The sequence below is a fragment of the Coturnix japonica genome, chromosome 20 (genome assembly GCF_001577835.2).
Source record: "Coturnix japonica isolate 7356 chromosome 20, Coturnix japonica 2.1, whole genome shotgun sequence".
Classification (NCBI taxonomy): domain Eukaryota; kingdom Metazoa; phylum Chordata; class Aves; order Galliformes; family Phasianidae; genus Coturnix; species Coturnix japonica.
Window position 1 is genome coordinate 765,750 of NC_029535.1, and position 17,479 is coordinate 783,228.

Consider the following 17,479-nt stretch of genomic DNA (forward strand, 5'->3'; position numbering starts at 1 on the left):
GCACACTCCCTCTGCTGTCTGGGAGGGTGCTTCTACCAACCCGAGGTCCGTATTTTAACACATGTGCAGCAGCAGTGATAGTTGGTGTGCATGGAGGGGATGTGCAAGCCATGGAGGAGGATTTGGTGAAAACAGCCGTGCTGTGTTGACATGGGGGATTTTGGTTAGCATTGATAACTTTGCATAAGGCTGTTGGTACGCAGACCTCAGCCTTCTCAGAAGTCCCTTGGAAGCAATGTAGGTAATGTTTCTGTTTGGGGTTTTACCAGGTGCCCTGCCTTGCTAGTGGTTGGTGACAACTCGCCTGCCGTGGAAGCAGTGGTACGTATGCACAAACACTTCCTTCACATGATATTAAACCCAGAGAACATTTAGCAAACCAGTCTTACCCAGCAGTGCTTTCACCTTGCCCAGAACTAGCCACAAAAAGTCTCTCTTTGTCCAAAGCTCTTTTTTACCCCCACAGCTACTGAAAACTCTCAGCCATTGATGGGAGAGCTGAGGCTGAGGAGACCTGACAGCCTGCAGGGCTGCTCTGCTCTGAGTAATAAGAGTCCTTGTGCCCCACATGTCTCACTTTGCAAGCATTACAGACCCCTCTCAGGAACTCATATGTTTCCCTGAGATCTTCCAGGGTGCTGCCTGGAGTTCAGTTTTCAATTCATGAGTTGCTGTTCTCTTGCTGTTGTGCTGGGGCTACTCGAGGTTTAAAGAGAAGCCACTGTGGGGAGAAACATAGAGTTCTGCAAGAACATTGTGTCAACAGCCAGTAGCTTCTCCTTCCTGTTGTTATCTGTGAAGTCACCAATAACCACTTCCTTCCCAGCACGATTACAGATGTGGCATGGCCCAGCGCAGAGGGGTTGTGGTGCCTCCTGCTAAAGCAGGAGATTGTGTGGAGGCCAAGGCCTTGTGAACAAGGGGAGTTTCCATAAGAAACTTGGAGGAATTTTCTAAAGCAGTAGCTTGGACCTGAGAGCTGTGCATGGAGAACTGCTGCAGGGCCTTCTCTGGTCATGGCCTCCTGCCTTTTCACCAGTCTGGAATGTACAAAAATCAGACTTTCTCAAAGTTTCACCTTTGCTGGGAAGATGTCCCTAAGGATTCTCATTGCCTCCCAGCTACAGCTGACAGAGGGGATAGGGTCTTCTGGATCTCCTGCTCTAGAGCTGCTGTTCCTATAGGTCCCCACTTATTCGCTGTTGACAGCAGGACTACACAGAGGAGGTGACCATTGCCTCCTTGCCTGCCTGGGGAATTACGATCTCCCTCTGTGCTGTGAGGTTCAGAAGTCTGTTTCCCTTCCAGTCTTGCTGTTAGAGCCCAGGGGAGTCAGATTTTGGGGATGCTTTCCCATTAATTCACATCCCCATCTCTCAGAACACTGATGTTCTATTGGCACAAGGTTCACTTGGATTAGAAGACCTACCTTTCCTCCCTGCATCTTCGTTCATTATTCCTTTCCTACCTACTATCTACTTCCTTTCTGGCCCTGGAGAAGCTCCCATTGCTGAAGAAATTCATTGCCTCTGGTGGTACAGCTTCCCCACATTTTTCACCTGACTCTTCAAGTTTTCTATGTTATATTATATACCTGTTTCTTCCTTTTATTTTAGGTTGAATGCAATTCACGTCTTGACCCAACCAAAACTACCTTTCTGAAGGTGAGTGCTATTCCAGAATCACCCCAGCCTGCACAAAGATGTTTTTTGTGCTGAGCCAGCACCTCTTGTATGTGTGTGCATTCCATGTGTTCATGAGTATGGGCTGAAGTTGCATGGTACTGCAGCATCCAGGATGCTGAGTTCCTTCAGCAGCAAGCCCCCAGAAGACAGCACCAGGTCTTGCTTTGGCTTTAGAGGTGAAATGTTAAAAAGGTGCCTAGCGTGGCAGTGCAGCCCGGTGGGGTGGGTGGAGCTGGCCCAGTCCTGTAGTTGACCTGGGGTGGGATGAAGACTCAGCATCCTTTTGTTTCCCTGCAGATGGCTGACTGCGGGGGACTGCCCCAGGTGGTTCAGGTGAGAAACACCTCCAGTTTTTCTGTGGGATTTGATTTGTACAGAGCCCTCTGCTTTGCTCACACTAAAGCCTCACTTTCTGTTTCCACAGCCTGGCAAGCTGACTGAAGCCTTCAAGTACTTTGTGCAGGGAATGGGCTACAGTAAGTGGCAAACAGTTTTCTGGTTTGGGGCAGGTTTATTCTGAGGGGAACTCAGCCTTTCTGGTCCATCTGAGCCCATTGGCATCTGTGTCCCCACTCATAAGTTAGTGTGATTGCCAGGACATCCATCCATGCTGGAAAATCAGCTACTGCTGACGAGTTGGTAAACTAGAATCGTTCCCCGATGTGTGTTTAATCTGCACCGCCCTTTTTGGTTGGTTGCTGGTGTTGATAAAATGTTGTAAATTGATATTTGTCACAGTTAGGAGCAGTGTGCTTACAAGGACAGCGAAATGTCAGAAACCTTCTGTGCCAGTTTCTCCAAAGGGGGAGGAGTTAACACAGCCTCATGCTTGGGATGGGTACCTGAGAGTTCTGCCCTGTGGCTCCTCCCTGTGTGGGGAAATAGAAAACATCAATTCCTGAGTGTGTCAGGCTGAGACCTCACTTGCCCTTGGTATTCCAGAGACTGAGAACTTCAGGAGAAGAGCTCTGTGGTGCACTTCATCAACTCTGCCTCCATCATAGGCCCATTGGCGCAGCTCTGCCTTGCCAGGGGCCGGGGCTAGAAGGTCCCTTCTGTTGATGGCAGACCTTCAAAAGCTGGAGTTAGAGGAGGGCTGGTTCCGATGACTGAGTTAAGCGCAGAGCATGGGCACTGTGATGCTCCTATTGGCTCGCATGTGGCCAGAGATTTTTTGCCAGCTCATGGGTGTCAGGGCTCAAATAGAGCTGTGTGTAGCTGGCATGAGCATACTGGGACAGTCTTATTCTCTGAGCCTTGTCCAGAAGAACCTGACCCTTTAGAGGAAGATGCAGTGTGAGAAGGGCCTGTTAATCTTACAAGCTTGAGAACATTTCCACGTTCAAGTCTCTTGTGCTCCAAGTGCCAGTAGAGTCAGCAAATGCTGTCATCAGAGCGGGAGTTTGGGAGTCAGATCTCTTGCCAACAGGATGTGTAGCACAGGGGGAAGATGAGTGGTCATTTTCTACTTGTGGAATTTGCAACTAGTCCCGGAGCTGTTCTACCAGCTTTGGTTGGCAGGACTGTGCAGGAGTGCTGAGCGTGGGCCAGCAGGTCCTCCCCTGAGCAGAGTGATGGCTCGGCAGCTTGTCACCCCTACAGCTGCACAGACCAACTCTCCAACAGCTTTTCTTGTTTCTTCTGTGCATTGGCTGAAGTGGTTGGACCTACCCATGCTGACGCTGCAGGTAGAAAGTAAAGCCTTGCTTGTAGCTGGGCGTCTGATGATACCAACTGTAGGAAAGGCAAGAATTCCTGTTCGGCATTCAGAACCGCACAGTAATAGTGCAGTTTCCCCACTTCAGGAAAATGTTGTCTCTGCTGTGCAGTTGTGTGCTCAGTGGTGGGGAGGTGAGGTCACCAGGTGTGCTGCAGCTTCCAGCTGATGTACCTGGAGAGGTTTGGGCCAGGTAGATTTTTGGTGAGATGCTCGTTAGCAGCTGTTTTCTCCCATAGTGGGAGCTGCAGCGTAGTGTGTGAGCTGGGAATGGAAGGGAAGGCAGGCGGGGATCCCACGAGCAGTGCAGCTGGTCATCACGCTCTTCAACTAATTGGCTCTTTCCTGTATTCATCCCTCTCCTTGTCTCGTGTTGTTTCCAGTCCCTTATGTGCAGCTCAGCCACCTAAGCACTGAGTCAGGTACCTTCAACTGTGCATCTGCCTTGGCCCAAGTCTGTGTACTGAGTTGAATGATTCTTCGGGTGCCTTGCTCCGTCTCAGCATGTCCTGCTGGCCTGCTCTGGGCTAGGCTGATCCATCATACAACGTGTTTGTTATGGTTTTTCCACCTTTCATTTGTATTTTGTTGATTGTTGCATGATTTCAGTTCCGTGGTTTTCTAGAGTGATGAGACTGACTTTCAAAAGGTCATTTGTACAACGGCTGCCTTGGTTTGCACACACTCACCATGACTGCGCCTGCAAATGATCAGTTACCCTTCTGGCATTTGCTCACCTTGGACCTTTTGAAATTGGGCCTTAAACATCTTGCTTTAGACGTGCAAAGTTGTAATTCTGGCATTGAAGAGTGAGTTTTCCTGAGGGTACAGCTCTTTCTGTGCTTACCCAGCAACACATACTTGGGTGACCATGGTACTTGCTCTGAGCCTGTGAACTTAGTCCTTTTGTGAGCCCCATTTTCTCTTGTTCTCTCTTGCAGTGCCAGCAGCCAGTATGACCAGGCTGATGCGCTCCCGTACTCACTCCTCATCTAGCGTGGGCTCTGGGGAGAGCATCCGCAGCCGCTCTCACATCAGCAGCCATGGCGATGGCAGTGCTGGAACCACCCCAGATGGAATTGATCTCCAGGACGCACCTCAAACCATGGAAGTATCCTGTTAAGCAGGAGCCCCTCTTCTGGATTCAGACAATTCCACTCGCCCCACTGAACCCACTCAGAATCCAGCATTTCATACAACGTGGCATTAAACTGTTCTCTCTAACTTGTGCATGCCCATCTGAGCTGCCACCTCCTTAGTAGTCTGTACTTGGCATTACTTTGGTCCTTTCTGTATGCCCTTGGTATCAGAGCCTCTTTACAACCCGTTTAACGTTCTGCAGTCTTAGTAAATCACATTACTGTACATGTTGATGCCATCTCCTGTCTGTGCTGTATATCAATGCAGATGACAGCCATCGTCTCCCCTGTTCGTTTATATATAATTTCTGTGGCTTTGTGAGGTTTTAGAATTGCTTTCTAGTTGTGCTTCTGCTAAAGGACCCTTGTGGTGCAGTTGGAATGGCATCTGCGGGACACGGGAAAGCAAGGCCATGATGATTTGATGCTTGAGGCACTGGAGGCAGAGCTGTGCCTGGAGCACGGAGCCCACCAGGAGGTCTTGGTGTTCCCAGGACTCGTGGCCTGCCAAGCAGCTGTGGGAAAACCAGCAGTCAGAAATACTGCCGTGGTCCCATGTCTGTGTATGTGTTAAGAAGGAGCAGTGATTTCTTACCCGAGCCTCCCGAAAGGGCAAAGCAATTAACAAGTGAATGTACACTAACCGAGGTGCGCTGTTCATCAGAATACAAGGGATTAAAGTGCAGCAGCTCTGGCCCCCGGGCTGCCCCTCCTACAGGGAGCCCAGTGCAGTGAAGGCACAGTCGCTGTTCTGCCCTGGCACAGGGGGAATCTTTAGCATCAGGTAGGCTGTGAAATGGGCAGCAGTGCTCCTCACCACTCAGAGATGCCCAAATCTCCTGCACTGCCAATTCTGCCTCTCGCTGCTGCCATCCCCGGGCAAGGTATCTGCACAGGGACTTCGCTGAGGCTCAAGCAATGCCAGTGAATGTCAACGACTGCTGTGAGCCGTGTCCGCGTGACTCAGGCCAGCAGTGGAGCAGTGAATGCCTTTGTGCAGGTACTGCTTATTGTCTTCGTGGAATTCACAGTTCTGCTGCCTTTTTGCATCTGTCTGGGTCTCAGGGAGCAGGAGGGAAATGCTGCAGTGTGCCAGGGTCTGGCTGCTAATGGGAGGAAAGGGATGAGTGGGCAGGACGAGCAAAACATCTGTACTTAGCAGGTGAGCAGTCCTGACTCACTGGGAGGCAGCTCCCCCGAGGGTCACGTTGTGTTCTGCTCCATTTCAGGTAGGGAATGGGACCGGGAAAGCTCTGCCTGAGGGGGACTTTGTACCAGTTATTAAATAAAGCTACAACTGAGTTTCATTGTTACGCTGCCTGCTCACCTTGTTTCTCTTTCAGGGCCCGTACTGCTGCCGGCTCTGACTGCGGGGCACGGCCCGTCCCGGCAGCGCCGTCCTGGGGCTGTCCTCGGGCTGGGATGTGTGCGGGCAGCGCTGCGGTTTGTGCCGGGCTACAGACAGGAACTTCCAGCTCTGACCCTGATCTTGGGCTGGCGCTTTGCCACCCGGGTTGTCCGCCCTGCCGACATTGTGCTGCCGGGACAAGGCAGTGGGTGCTGCAGGGCGCGGTGTGAGCGCACCCAGCCAGGTGTGCAGTGCAGTGAGAACAGCCTTCAGCTTCTGCCTCTCAGATCCAGTTTCTGCTCTCAAGATGACGGTTTGTGCTCAGTTTGAAGCTGTTGGTCTCAGGTTCGTTCTGGTGCTGCAGCTCTGCCCGGGGGGGGGGGGGGCGGTTCACACCTGGGGAACTGCACTGAGATGCAGCGTTTGTACAGACTTGAAGGCCAGAAACAGCGAGAGCTGTGCGGGCTGCTGGGGGGGGGACGGGCCGAGCCCTCGGGTGCCAGGTGAAATTAATTAATCGCTGCTAATTGCAACTGCTGAGTGCGTTAAGGGGAGCTGCAGCAAGTGTCACTGCCGGGTGGCTGCACCGAGGGCGGCGGCACGTAGAAGTGATTCCTCCTCGAGTTCCCTTATGAAAATACAGAGCGAAGGGAACACAAACACAGCATCAAAATGGCAACGAAATGAGTCAGAGGAAACAAACCCCACCGCGGGGCTGCGCGGGGCGCTGGTGGGATGGAGCCCAGCGGAGCAAACGGGGGAGATTCGGCAATTTGAGCGGGAGGTGAGGAAGGGGGAGCTTCGTTGCCGGGCTCCGCGGGGCCGAGCGGTGGATCCCGGTCCGAGCCGCCCCTTCCCTGCGCTGCCGGGCACCGCTCCGGGCCGGGGCAGCCGGGAGGCGCAGCCGCTGAGCTGCTCGTTGTGCGCGCACCGCGGGCCGCGCTCCGGCCCTTTCGTTCTGGGGGTGGAGAAGGGCGGCCGTCCGCGGGGCCTTTCAAGACACAGCAGCGATACCGGGCACGGCTTCGAGGAGGAAGTCGGGGTGACCACAGCAGCTCCTTCCCCCCGGCACAGCTGCTACCGCAGCTCCTGGAGCGACCGATAGCGGTGTGTGCGGAGCTTCTGCTCTGCCGCACCTGAGGCTGCAAAGAGATCCCGGGTCACGGCGTGTCCCGGACCGACCCGCGGGTTCCTCTCCGTTCTTCGGTCGCAGCACCGGAGGGGCCACGCGCCGCATCAGCTCAGCGCTCAGCGCTCAGTCCGGCCCCGTTTGGCGGCCGCTTTCGTGCTCTCTGTTCTTCCGTGCGCACTTCACACCGACACGGCGGTTTGCGATTGACCAGAAGCCGTCAGAGCAGCACGACCTGCGGCAGGATGTGAGCGCGGCCGGGGGCAGAGAGCGGCGCCGGGAGCGGCGGGACCCGTCCGCGCTTTGCCGACGGCCGCGCCGGAGCGAGAAGGAGAATCCCGCTCAGCCTCGTCCGTCGCAGCCGCAGCCGCAGCCGCAGGTGTCCCGGCGGAGCGAGGCCTCGTCCCTTCGCCCCGCTGCGCGCCGCGCCCAAACGCCGGGATGCTCGGAGCCCGCCCGGCCCTGAGGAGCCCGGCGCGATGGCGGTGAGCGGCAGGTGGGAGGGTGACCCCGGCCGGGTGGCAGCGGGGAGCTCGGGGGTCGGGTCACGCGCGGCTTCGGCTGCGCCTCCCCACGGGCGAGGAGCCCACGTGCGGCGCTGCGCGCGGAAGGGAAGCGGGCCGCGCTGTTCCGCTCGGCGCTGGCGGCTCCGAGCACCGGGCGGCCCGACGGCCCCGGCACGGCCCGGCACGGGGTTGGGTGGCGGCGCTGAGCGCGGCTCCAGGCGGGGCCCTGAGGCCGTCCGTCTCCGGGGCTCCCCGCCCGCCGCGGCCGCAGCTCCCCGGGGGCCGTTCCGGGGCCGAGGCCGTTTCCTCGAAGGGCTCCCGGGGGAGATCGTCCCCGTCCCGGAGTTCCGCGTGTCCCGCCCGGCTCGGAGCCGCCGTGCCGGGGATGGGACGCTGACTCTGCTCTGGGATGGGAGCCCGCAGCCCTGAGCCCGGTGTGGGCACCGTGTGCTGCGCGCGGCTGCGGGTCCCGGCCCCTCTGCTCTCTGCCACGGGTGCAGTCGGGCCGGGCCGAGCCCCGTCCTTCCCTTCCAGCCGGTAGGGCCCGCGGGCGGGGGCTGCGCGCTGCCGGCTCAGTGCGGCGAGGAATGGGGATCCTGCCCAGCCGGGAGAAGCCGCTCAGCGCCGCACCGTTGGCCGCCATCCCCGCGCCGTCCCCGCTGCCCACACAGGCGGCCCCGGGCGGATTCCAGGCGCTGGCTCTCTGCGATTTCCCCTCCGGCGCGGGCGCTGCGCTGAGGATGGGCGAGCAGCTCCGCGTCCTCTCTGAGTAAGTCCGGCACCGAGCGGGCACTGCTGGCGCCCATCCGCGGGGATCCCCCCCCAACAGCAGCAGGACATCGCGTCCCAATTCCCCGCAGGGATGGGGAGTGGTGGCTGGTGGCATCGCAGGTGTCGGGCAAGGAGTGCCTCGTACCCAGCAGCTGCGTGGCCAAAGTGCGGCACAGGTGGGTGTCAGCCCGGGGTGACGTGGGGGCAGAGCCGGGGGGCGCAGCCAGGACACCCCGAACTCGTGGGCCGTCCCAAAGACAAACCGCAGCCGCTGCTCGTCCAGGCCCGTTGCTGGCACTGGAGCTGAGCTCAGGGACGTGACAGCGGCGTCCCAGTCGCACCGCCCCACACCTGCGGCCTGGAGCCGCATCGGCCGCGGGCGTTTCTGCGGGGCCGCCCACCTGTCCCCGTCTCCGTCCCCGGGAGGCGCCGCAGCTCTCAGCGCCGACCCCGCCCGCTGCCGTGCAGGTGGTTGTACGAGGGCGTCAGCCGGGAGAAAGCGGAGGAGCTGCTGCTGCAGCCGGGAAACCACAGCGGAGCCTTCCTGATCCGAGAGAGTCAGACCCGGAGAGGTGAGCGCAGCGCCGGGGGGTTGGGACGGGCAGCCACGGGGTGAGCGGGGTCGGGCACGGGCAGGAGCATCAGCAGCGCCGTGTGACACCGGACGGAGCTGAGCCCCTGGGAGCGCCACGGAACCTACGGTCGGGCCCGGCCCCGCGCGCCCTCCTCAGTGTGAGGAGCTTCCCAGCCCCTCCGCAGCACGTGCCCAGAGCCGGCACAGCGCGGGGCTGCTCTGACACCGCACCTGGCGGCACCGGGCCGCCCCGCGCGGCCGCTTCCTGCTGCTGCTGCTCTGCTCGGTGCTGCGCCTCTTCCTCCACCGAAGGGCCCCCACAAACCGGCTTCCTGCAGCTGCTGGTTAAGCGCAGAGGCTCAGCCTCAGAGCTGAAAGGGGCCCAGCTCGTGGCAGCCCCACAGCAACCACGAGGGGACCCTGCTGGGCACCCCCCCATGCTGGGCCCTTCTTCTGGCAGCTCTGCCGCCCTGCGCTCCCACCGCTGCCGTCCGGGCGCTGTGGCAGCTCGGGGAGGGGAACCCCGGGCAGAGCCCGTCCTGGCAGCCCCGTGTCCCTGCGGCGGGCAGCCGGCAGCGTGCGCTGTGTGGATGGCACCGGGCTCCTCCCGATAAAAGCGAGGCTGCTGGGGCCGGACGCTGAGCGGGGCTGCAGGCAGCTCAGCCCATCCCACATCCCCGCAGGCGGTTTCTCGCTGTCGGTGCGGCGCACTGAGCTCCCCTCGTGGGATGCAGTCACTCATTACCGCATCCACCGCCTGGAGAACGGCTGGCTCTACATCTCACCCCGCCTCACCTTCCCCAGCCTGCACGACCTCGTGGAGCACTACAGCGGTAAGGAGCCGCACTCGGGGCGGCCGCGGGTCGGTGCAGCCCCGCGCTGACGCCGCCGACCCCACGCAGAGAGCGGGGAGGGTTTGTGCTGCACCCTCAGGGCGCCCTGCGCGATGCAGGCGGCGAAGGCAGCGCCAGCCCCGGCCCGGCCCGCAGTGGTGAAGAAGCCGATGCTCAGCTGGGACAAAATCGACAGGTGTGGGCAGCTGTGGGGCTGTGGTCCCGCTGGGGCCGGGAGCCGCTCTCTGCTCTGACCGCCCCCGTCTGCCCCACAGCTCCGTCCTGCTCTCAGAGGCCGCGGCACCGCCAGGGGAGGAGGAGGAGGAGGAGGATTCCTCCCCCATCAGCCAGGGCCTGCGGGAAGCCATCAGCTCCTACCTGCTGCTGACGGACAGTGCGGACCCAGAGATGGGACTTGGGGGGAAGGAGGAAAAGAGCAGCTGAGGGCACACACAGACCTGCCCACAGCCCCTCCACACACACACGCTGGGCCCACGTAGAGGCGCAGCCCTGCAGCTCCAGGACCCACAGCGCATCCACGTGGGGCTCTAAGTAGCACAGAGCCTGGGCCCCTCGGAGCCCCACGGCAGCGGCCCTTACCCCACAGAGATGGGTCTAAAGCTTTAACTCATCCATTAAACAGAACCTTGCAGGACAAACAGCATCACCCGTTTGTAATGTCTTAATTAAGGGTTATTGGGGGGGGGGGGAGAGGAGGAACTTCAGCACCATGACGCTGAGCGCATGGAACAGCCCTGCAGCTCGGGCAGCCTTCACTATAACCAAAGTTCTGTGGGAGGACTGACCCAATTTGAGGACCATGCGGGAGAAGGGACGGCTTAGCAGCACCAACCCCCCAGCAGCAGACATGGCTGACAGCAGCCCCATTGCACCCAGTGGTGGCACAGATCCTGGAAACCTCCTCTCTTCCCTTTCTGAGCTCACAGAGGTCGCTGTGGCAGAACCCGACCCGTTTCCTGCCCCCGACACGCTCGGCTCTCCCCATTTTCATGTCGGGCAGCCTCAGCTCACTTCACTCTCTCAGTTCCCCCCATGCAGCCACAGCTGGGGGCTGCCTGGAGGCCCCACTCTGCTCCGCCCCTTTGCCCCCATCTGCTGCTGCTGGGGTGAGACACCTCCCCCCCCCCCCAATTTTCAATACCTGAATAGGACGCTCCAGGCAGAGGAGCTGCACTGCACACTGCACACCATTCACACATCAGCTCTGGGCTTTGAGCAGCTTCGACCACAGACAGAAATCCAAAGTTACTTTATTGAACCATTAATTGACACAAAGGCGGCACTACGAGTTAACCAACAGAGCCTATTTATTGATTCCAAACATTGAGATACACAAGTTTTCAAGTTTTGCAAATATTGCTCCGAAGCAAAATCCTATTTACAGCCCCTCAGCTCTAATAGTGCATCAACAAAGACAAATACGCATCCACAGTGCAATGTTTGCTCATCTCATCGAGGCTCCGCGCCGCGTTCATTGACCAGTGACTGAGAACACAAAGTGACCCGCCAGGCCCAACCAACGGCCCAGGGTATGAAATAACGATGTGAAAACTGACAAAAATGGGGACAAGATGAACCCAAAGCACAATGGAGAACCTGTCCTGAACGTGAGAAGTGCCAGGATACTGCCAAGAAATACTACCAGTCTTTCCCTGCGAGGGCTTTTCCCCTGTTTGTGCTGCAGGACAACCAGCCCAGGATGTGCGTCCTCACAGCCAGTACAGCAGCAGAGCCGCTCTCTCCCGTCTCCTCAATGCTGCCCTAAGCAAAAACCAACTGTGCAGCCACCACTGACAATGAATGCACAGAAAGCAGCTGCTGGGAAAGAAGCTCAGCTCCAAAACCGCCCCAAGCAGAGCCATGGGGCTGCAGTGATGCTCGTCCCCCAGACCCGCTGCAACTCTCAGACAGGGGTTCCCCTTCCCTGCCCTTCTCCTGACAGCCCCACAGCCACTCACAGCCCTCCTGCCCATGCTGCTCTGCCCTATGGCAGCTGGGAGAGCCCAGCGCTGTGCTTCACCTTCAGAGGGTGACGTGAGACTTGGACACCTCATAGGCTTTATTCCAACTGCGCTACAGTAGTTCACTGCTCTGCTGCGTACTGTTCTACTGCACCAATCTGTACTGTGAAACAGAGACTAACTATTCCCTGACATGACTTGGCACAAAGCTGCAGTGACTGCCCAGAGGAGCCCTAAAAGCCTCCATCTTCCACAGGGACTGATTAAAACTCCCCATGAAGAGCAGCTTCAATCCCACCTCATCGCTACCATCACACAGCGCAGCTCTTTCAGGGCACCCTCACCATGGAAAAACACCTTCACTGTTCTGTACAGTGACCCCAGCTGTGCTTGGGAAGGAAAGTGAAGCTGCGGTGCTGCTGACGGAGCACTGATCCACAGCAGAAAGGCTCCTGGTGCCCCTGGTACAGCACAGCAATGCACAGCACTGCATCAAGGGCAGCACAACGCACCTGAATCCACACAGCACCTTCCCCTCGCTTCATAGAGTAATACAACCCAGGACATTAAAACATAAGGTAGAAAAGGGAAGTCGTGAACACACACCGTTAAGATAACAACCCACTCACTGCCTCTCAGGACAGTACCTCATGCATAGATTGAGGCTTTATTTACACGAATATAAAAAAACTGATTCCCAAAACCGCACATTCATAGCAAGTCTTTACAATGAACACGTTCTGAGTGCTGAAAAGGTCTACATTTCAAAACAGAACCGGAATGGCAACTATTAACAAATGGGAGAAGGCCCCACGACGCCCATGGCAGCCCTCGCCCCTCTGCCGTGCAGCACAGCCCCACAGCACAGAGCTCAGCAGGAGGGTCAGCCCCACAGCACCGTGTGAGCGACACGGCCAGCAGCTGAAAAATCCCTCATCGTGAATGTGCCACCCTGCCCCACAGCCTCCCACTACCCCACAGCCTCCTGCTGCCCCACTCGCTGTGGCAGACGCAGCTTGGGCTCCTCTCATCCCTCCATGTGGCAGCCCAGAGCTGGGAGCTGCGCGTTCATACTTGGTAGGTCTGAAAAACATTATTACATTTCCTAATGATTAAATACCGTGTGCATTACGCATAAACCAGGAGGAGTAAAACATGACACAAGTCACTGAAACTATGCAAAGTTATCTACAACCTCTGTCAACAGGACATTTTTGGCTCTCAGAACTCCGTTCTTTAGTGGCACAACTGGAGTCAATTCTATTATGAGAAGTCTACCGCTTCCACGAGCAACTTGTAAGGAGTGAAACTTGGAGTATAATTTAATCAACCGACACCCAACCTTTGAAGACAACAGCATTAACCTCTTCCGTATCGTCACAATTGCCCAGTAACCCCGGAATTATGAGATAAAATAACCTTTTGGCTGTCCTTTGAACAGCGCCTCTTCACCAATCCCTGAAGTCAATCCGCACCACATGCAGCCAGCATTGCCAACTCCACTGAAACACACAGAGCTCTCCCATGACGCTCCAACGCCGCGCTTTGTAGCAGTCCCAGCGCTCTCCAGTCTCACGTGGAGCAGCACAGCGCGATCTGCTGCACCTTGCTGAGGTCCGTGATCAGCTGCTTTATGCAGTGCTTCAGCTGTGGGAGGCGGGCGAGCGGCTCAGGCGGCTCCAACTCCCCCGTGTAATCCAGCCAGCTCTCCAGAACTGCCAAGGGAAACAAACGGGACTCCTTCAGTTCCCACAGACCCCTCTGAGCCACAAAACGAGTTATTTACTTCCATTGTCCATGGAGGCAAAGATTTAACAATGCTGTGAGACACCAGAAAGTGACTCCTCCTCTCCGCCATTAGGAAGAGCTTTTGATACTAAACAACCAATTCAGCATTTAAGGGAAATTTTAAAGGACAAAGCCCAGATATTCCCAGGAGAAAGCAGTGAGACAACACCACATGGTGCTAGAAAGATCATCCTATTGGAATGGAATGCCTTAAGATGGGATCTAAACAGAACTGACTGGTAATATAAACATACATATAAATATAATATAAATAATTGCAATCTCTGAGGCAATCAGCTCCAGTGCAGGCACCCTCTGCAGGGAAGCAGGGGATGTGGTGTGCAAGGGGGGGGGGGGGGGGGGGGGGGGGGGGGGGGGGGGGGGGGAGGGGGGGCATCTTGAAAAAAAGGAGTGCCCAGGGCAGGAAGAAGCCGTGGCACGATCAGAAAGAGATGACCAAACTGCTGTCACAGAAACGTGGTGGGACAAATTGCACAGCTGGAGCACCAAGATGGAGGGCTGCAAGCTTTACAGAAGATAGCAGGGCAGGAGGGGCGAGGGAGCTGCCATCCCTACTAAGGGGGTGGATGGACTGCAAAGAGCTGCCTCTGAGGAACAGCCATGCTCAGGTCAAGAGTTTGTAGGTTAAAAACCAGGAGCTCAAACAAAGGACATCTGGCTGTAGGGTCTACTATGGACACCTGACCAGACAAAGCCTGTGGATGAAGCCTTCTTGCTCCAGCTACTAAAACAGGCATCACACTTTTGTGGTCTCTCATCTCAATGAGAGATTTCAACCACCTGGTGCCTCTGCTGGGGAAGCAGCACAATGAGCTGCAAGCAATCCAGGAGACCCCTGGGATGTGCTGAGAATAACCTCCTGGTCCACAAGACAGACCAACCAGCACTGAGGCACCACTAAATCTGGTGCTCACCAATGTGAAATAAATCATTAAGGAGGTTCAGATTAGAATTTGTCTGGACTACAGCGACCACAGCACGGTGGAGTTCAAGATCTCAAGGGATACAGGCCTGGCAAGAAGTAAAGACAGGGCCCTGAACTTCAGAAGATCCAGCTTCCAGATGTTTACAGAATTATTGGATGAGGCCTCCTGGAAAGCTGCCCTCAGGGACAGAGGAACAGAGCAGAGCTGGCTCTCTTAAGAATCCCTGCCTCAGAGCATAAGAGCTCTCCATCTCCCAGGTGTAAGGAATCAGGCAGAGGAGGCAGGAACTCAGCGCAGCTGGGCAGAGACACACTGTTCAAAGTGAGGGGTAAAAATGAAATGTGCGGGCAGTGGAAGCAGGGAGGCGTGCTGGGCAGAGCACAGGGTTGTTGTCTGGATGAGCAGAGATAGGATGAGCAAAGCCAAGGCACAGATGGATCCACACTTGGCAAGGAATGTGAAAAATAAGGCAGCAGATTGGTCAGAAGAGTGAAACCAAGGACAGTGTATCCCTTCTACCCACACCCTTCGACAAAAGGGAAGGAAAAACTGGCTACAGCAGACCTGCAGAAAGTTAGAGAGGCTGTATAGAAGAAGCTAAAACAGCCAGCAATCCCAAAGAACAGCTCAGAGACAGAGAAGCACTACGGAAAATGACAAAAGAAACAAGATACAAAAGGCATTCCACTACAACACCTGATGCAAGTATTCAGAAATGATGCAAGCAGGAAATTTTTATTTGAACTAAATTTTTCATGGTATTTATTTTATCTTCAATTTTGTTTTCAAACCTTCCAAGCACCAAAAGTGTCTGCTTTCTACTGCTAAATGCAGTACATCTCACAGCTTTATGCTCACCACACTGCAGGTCTGCAGAAGTAAATTTACAGCAAGTTCTCAACAGCAGTTTTGAGTGGGACAAAATGCAGTTATTTTTTTAAACAGAAAAACGCTACCTACCATCCAGCTCCTTCTCAATGAAATCCATTCTGTGTATGACTTCATCCTGCAGAGATTCCACATGAGCTAAAAGATTAAGCTGCCACTGCAGCTGTGAGTTCACAACTCCTTCTTTGTCCTTTTCCAGCAGTTTCATTTCAATAGCTTCCTCTGGAGAGGCTTTCTTAGACGCAGGCTCTCTTACCTAGCAGAAATACAAACGTCACTATTTGTAACAGTGGGGTAGAATTGGTCAGGCAGGCTGTTGGGGCAGTGTTGTCCCCACAGTGCCCCGAGCTAATGGCTTCACAGATTTTAGGCAACAGAGAGACACAGAAAACGGAGTGTAGAAAATGTAAAGGCAGTTTGGGCAAAAGCAGATCACAACAGACCCTCACAGCTGTGAGGTCTTAGCAGACCTCCCTGTACCTTCTTCTCCAGCACCTTATTCTGGGAAGGTAACACTGAGCTGTATCTGACACCCACAGATACAGATAACTTCCTGCTGGAAGACACTGCACTAAATCTGTGTGTCCAGGAGAACACCACAAATTCCTTTAAACAACAGAACCCAAGCAAAGAGCAAGCTGTGCTACAGCAAGGAGGGGCTCTTCCTGAAGGAATCTATTCCCAATTCTCCTGTAACTTCCATCAAAGCACCCAGACAACTTATCAAACCTGACTGCACTGTGGCAGCTGTGCTTTCTTCCATCATTTTTCTGAAATGTGACAGGATTTAGAGAAAGACTCCTAAGAGATCAAAACACTGAAACACATCTTTGTGGGAAACAAAAAGCCATCCCAATGGATTTGGCAGAGAAATGAGGAAGAACACGATTTACATGTTCTTTGGAAATAAAATAAAAGCTAAACTGAATTCCCATCCAAGAAACAGGGAGGTCAGTCAGTACTTCCCCCGAGGCCTTCCATTTGTCAGACCATACTTCGTGACCTGACAGCACCTAAGAGAAGCCAATCTGCACACTGCAATGTAGAGAGGCCTCTGATACAAGCTTGCTGGACCTGATGGAGCTGGAACTGAGAACTGATCGTTAGAAGCAGAAAACTGGAGTGCGTCAGTGGGAAAAGAACTGAACTATTTAGCAATGACTATACCTAACCATCACTTCAGGTTACTTATCTACATGTTGCCTGAAGAATGTGGAATCAATTTAATGTTGCTATTTAACAAATGCGAGAAAAGCTGGCAATACCAAAAGCTGCAATAGCAGTATTTGAGAGTATCACATGTGCTTGCCCTGCTCTCTCCCTAGCATTTGTCTGTACTGTCTAAAGCAGGCAAGCAAGGAGCAACAACGCACTGGCAGAGCACAGTGCATGGAGAGTACAGATGATTTAAAACCCAGAAGTTGACTATTGGGATGAAATGGTGGAGATGTTCACATCTATTACTTAAATGTGCACCAGCAACCTAAATTCAGCATCACGACAGGAAAAAAAATAAATACATAAATTAAATGCCATTACAGGGGCTAATGAGTTCTGCACTTTGCCAGACAAACGCATTCTCTCTGCAGAGAGTTTATTTTAATATAAATACCTTGGAGTAATTGTGTTTGGATTCATTTTCCATTTTACATATCTCTCGATCCAGATTCCACCCGAGCCTCTCCGACAGGACGTCATCCCCGTTCTCCCTTATTCTATTTACACCCTCATCCATGGCTGAGCTTCTCGTTTCCACCACCAACCTCTGCTCGATAGCAGGGTAGTAGGCCCGAGGTTTCTGGTAACAGTGTTCACTCGTGATGTAAGATTCCTCCACAGAAGGAATGGCTGAGGGTTTCTCAGCTGTCCCGTTCCAAGTTCTATAACTCGTCGTCTCCTCTTTGCAACAGTTTTCTTCAATGTGAATGATGTGTTTTGTATGGATTTTTTCATCCACTGTAATGTGTTTCCATGGATGGCACCAGAGCTTTAGGTCAGGATGTTCTTTATTTCTGTTCAAACATAAAAGAAGTCAGTCATCCACCAAATTTAAGCTTAAAATGACCGTAGGCTGTACTACCATGTAAAGAAACCAAGCAAGAACATTTTCAATACTACATACTTTGGTCATCAGTATCACCAAACACACACAAACACGTTGAAATATTTCCC

The 17,479-nt window shown here is 54.9% G+C and overlaps 3 protein-coding genes across 15 annotated transcripts in view; 2 read left to right on the top strand and 1 right to left on the bottom strand.

Annotated features, from left to right (window-relative positions):
* NDRG3 (NDRG family member 3) overlaps positions 1-5,854 on the top strand; it is a 50,062-nt gene extending 44,208 nt beyond the window's left edge. For 5 of the 6 annotated variants that reach the window (XM_032448632.1, XM_015881320.1, XM_015881318.1 and 2 more), the window contains exons 12-17: positions 270-321; positions 1,617-1,664; positions 1,983-2,018; positions 2,110-2,161; positions 3,786-3,824; positions 4,344-5,854. In XM_032448632.1, coding sequence (XP_032304523.1) covers positions 270-321; positions 1,617-1,664; positions 1,983-2,018; positions 2,110-2,161; positions 3,786-3,824; positions 4,344-4,525 — 409 coding nt within the window. In that variant the 3' untranslated portion in view covers positions 4,526-5,854. The remainder of the gene's footprint in view (positions 1-269; positions 322-1,616; positions 1,665-1,982; positions 2,019-2,109; positions 2,162-3,785; positions 3,825-4,343) is intronic. The other variant, XM_015881323.1, reaches the window with a different exon arrangement.
* Positions 5,855-7,829: 1,975 nt separating this feature from the next.
* SLA2 (Src like adaptor 2) lies at positions 7,830-10,366 on the top strand. The gene is made up of 6 exons (XM_015881218.2): positions 7,830-8,293; positions 8,385-8,471; positions 8,764-8,867; positions 9,553-9,702; positions 9,772-9,898; positions 9,978-10,366. The coding sequence occupies exons 1-6, from the start codon at positions 8,112-8,114 to the stop codon at positions 10,144-10,146; spliced, it is 819 nt and encodes a 272-aa protein (XP_015736704.1). The 5' UTR covers positions 7,830-8,111; the 3' UTR covers positions 10,147-10,366.
* Positions 10,367-11,006: 640 nt separating this feature from the next.
* The window catches only part of PHF20 (PHD finger protein 20), a 60,291-nt gene continuing 53,818 nt past the window's right edge, over positions 11,007-17,479 (bottom strand). For all 8 annotated transcript variants that reach the window (XM_015881314.1, XM_015881313.1, XM_015881312.1 and 5 more), the window contains 3 exons: positions 16,920-17,319; positions 15,380-15,563; positions 11,007-13,399 (listed from right to left, as the gene is read on the bottom strand). In XM_015881314.1, coding sequence (XP_015736800.1) covers positions 13,257-13,399; positions 15,380-15,563; positions 16,920-17,319 — 727 coding nt within the window. In that variant the 3' untranslated portion in view covers positions 11,007-13,256. The remainder of the gene's footprint in view (positions 13,400-15,379; positions 15,564-16,919; positions 17,320-17,479) is intronic.